The sequence below is a fragment of the Myotis lucifugus genome, unplaced genomic scaffold (assembly GCF_000147115.1).
Source record: "Myotis lucifugus unplaced genomic scaffold, Myoluc2.0 scaffold_14, whole genome shotgun sequence".
In the NCBI taxonomy this organism is placed as follows: Eukaryota; Metazoa; Chordata; class Mammalia; order Chiroptera; family Vespertilionidae; genus Myotis; species Myotis lucifugus.
In genome coordinates, this window is record NW_005871062.1 from 10,521,562 (window position 1) to 10,524,393 (window position 2,832).

Genomic DNA, 2,832 nt, shown 5'->3' on the forward strand with positions numbered 1-2,832 from the left:
ATGACGCGAACCGGACAGCTGGGGAGTCGGTAGGAGGAGCGGGCAGGAGAGGGAGGAGGGAGGCGGGAGGAGGGCCGGGCCGGGGGCGGTGCGGCGGAGGGGCCGGGGCCAGGGCCCCGGCATTGCGAGGGGCTCGTCGGGCGGCCGCGGAGTCGGCGCCGGGCCAGGCGAGGGAGAGGCCAGGAGCGCGAGCGGTCGGCTCTGACCCTGCGGTCCGCTGCTCTAGTGCCCTGGGCGCCGCGCTGGCCCGTTTTATGCCCCGTGCTCCGCACCCCGGCCGGGGGCCTCCTCCTCTGCAAACGGGGCGGCGGCGGCGGTGGCTCGGCGAGGGGCCGGGCTGAGCCCGGGGGGGTCCGGCCCAGCCGCCGCGGCCCGGATCGCGAGTGGGGGAGGGGAGGGAGGGGGCTGGGACCGGGGCAGGGGAGGAGGGAGGGGCCGGAGGGCCAGGGGGAGCGGAGGGGGAGGGGAGGGGAGGGACCAGGGGGCGCGAAGAGGGGAGGAGAGGCAGGTCTGGAGCGCCCCCCAGCCCCCTCCACTGCCGGTGGCCCAGGGTGGCTGGACCCAGCAGGAGGTGCGTGTCCCGCCCTGGATGAGAACCCCAGGCCAGGGAGGGGCAACGGCTAGGCCTGAGGCCTGGGCCGGCCACCGCGCTGGGATTCGGTTCCTTCGGGAAGGATGAAGACTTGTCTTCAAGGGTGACAGCATGCAGGAGAGGCCTGTCAACTGCTCTCCCCTGGCTCTGGGCTCACATCTCAAACCCCACCCACCCACTTTCACTGCCTGGCCTGTGTCCCCACCTCTTGCCTGAGGTCTCTCCTCATTCTACTGTTCACCAGGACAGGAGCTTAGCCAGAAAGAGACTGTGTCCTTTCCGCCTGGTGACAGTTTCCCTCCCTGCTGTGTAACCTGTCCTCAAGCTCATCCACCCGTCATCGTCCCCACCTGACATGCTTTCTCACCCTCTTCCTTCACCCAGGGGACCCTCAGCCTCTCCACTCACCTCAAACTCCTCTGTCTTGGTTGGTTTCCTGGTCATGACTGCCTCCCTGTCCCCTCCCACCCACCCACCCACCCAGCCATCCTCCTTCTTAATCTTGGGAGGCATCTCATCTGGTTGAAATGGAGAATTCCGGGATCTAGGCCATACTCCTTAGCAGACAGCCCCATCCTGCCTGGGGAGGAGGAGCAGGAGAGAGCCTGAAGAAGAACTGGGGGGTGGGAGGGGGGATGGGAACAAGGTCAGGCCAGGAGGCCCTGAGGACAGAGGCTGTGGGGAGCTTGGGATTGAGAGGAAAGCAAAGGAACCAGAGGCAGGGCCAAAGGAAGAGGGGGGCTAGGCCAGCAGGAGGTATGGGGGGGGGTAGCAGCTGTCTTTCTAAGACTGGGACACATGGGCCTGGTTATTCCTCTTGTCACATGTGGAATGGTAGGAGATGGAAGAGGGAGAAAGACCCGGCAAGCAAAGGCGTACACTGGCAGAGAGAAGTGAGCTTAGCTGTCTGAGCCAGTGGGCCCCAGCAGAGGAGCACCTGAGCCCAGCACACGCGCCCTCCCTGTGCAGTCCTTTCAAACTGCCCAGACCCTTTCCCCACAACACTGACCTCTGACAGCATCATTCTCTAATACAGGCAATACCCATGTTCCCACTCAGAAAGCGGGTATAAGACACTACCCCCTAGGGCAGCGGTTCTCAACCTGTGGGTCGCGACCCCTTTGGGGGTCGAACGACCCTTTCACAGGGGTCGCCTAAGACCATCGGAAAACACATATATAATTACATATTGTTTTTGTGATTAATCACTATGCTTTAATTATGTTCAATTTGTAACAATGAAATTGGGGGTCACCACAACATGAGGAACTGTATTAAAGGATTGCGGCATTAGGAAGGTTGAGAACCACTGCCCTAGGCCCTAGTGGTTGGCAAACTCATTAGTCAACAGAGCCAAATATCAACAGTACAACGATTGAATTTTCTTTTGAGAGCCAAATTTTTTAAACTTAAACTATATAGGTAGGTACATGGTTATTAACTTAATTAGGGTACTCCTAAGGCTTAGGAAGAGCCACACTCAAGGGGCCAAAGAGCCGCATGTGGCTCGCGAGCCGCAGTTTGCCCACCACGGCCCTAGGGGCTATAGGAGCGAGAAGCAGGGAAGCAGGAGCCTTATTGGATTTCAGCAGCAGGTGTGGTATCTAGGGAAAAGAAATTTGGGCCAGCCAGGAACTGAAAACAAAAATGTCCTGCTGGATTCCTCCTGAAAAAAAAAACCTGTTCCCCTCCCATCTCCTCTCCAGCCAGGTCCCAGGTTGCCATTTCCTAGGAAAAGACAGAGCCTCCCGGTGGTGTGTGTGGGTGGAGGAGCCGGGCTGTGATAATAGACCATGGTCCAGGCAGGGGCTCCAGGTCCAGTGAGGGTGGGAGGAGAAGGCGTCACTTCCGGGGGCCCTCCGCAGTGCCTGGTGGCTCCCTGCTCTCTGATTGGGCAGAAGTGCCAGGCAGGTGTGTGACCCCACTGCTGGCAAGGTGCTATGCCCCAACGCCACAAGCTTTCCTACCCATTTGCTCCCCAGAGTGCCTTCTGCTCTGCACCTGGATCCTGTAGCCCTTCTGCACCTGTAGATTTATAGCTGGTTTGCAATACGTGAGGATTGAACGTCAGGAACCAGTAGTTGGCTCTCACTGTGGTTAAGTCGTGATAATTGTACCTTTTGGTACTGTACTTTATCAGTAAGCTGTGATCTACCCTAAAAGGTGAGTATAAGCCACGACGAGAGTACGTTATGTGTATAAAATATTGTCCGAGTATGAGTAGATAGTAAGATATACTA

The 2,832-nt window shown here is 58.6% G+C and overlaps 2 protein-coding genes across 2 annotated transcripts in view; one reads left to right on the top strand and one right to left on the bottom strand.

Annotated features, from left to right (window-relative positions):
- Nucleotides 1-1,036, bottom strand: part of CHRD (chordin) — an 8,715-nt gene extending 7,679 nt beyond the window's left edge. Inside the window, exon 1 of the mRNA XM_023750506.1 lies at nt 1,001-1,036. Coding sequence (XP_023606274.1) covers nt 1,001-1,036 — 36 coding nt within the window. The remainder of the gene's footprint in view (nt 1-1,000) is intronic.
- Nucleotides 1,037-2,385: 1,349 nt separating this feature from the next.
- Nucleotides 2,386-2,832, top strand: part of THPO (thrombopoietin) — a 5,396-nt gene continuing 4,949 nt past the window's right edge. Inside the window, exon 1 of the mRNA XM_023750507.1 lies at nt 2,386-2,412. Coding sequence (XP_023606275.1) covers nt 2,386-2,412 — 27 coding nt within the window. The remainder of the gene's footprint in view (nt 2,413-2,832) is intronic.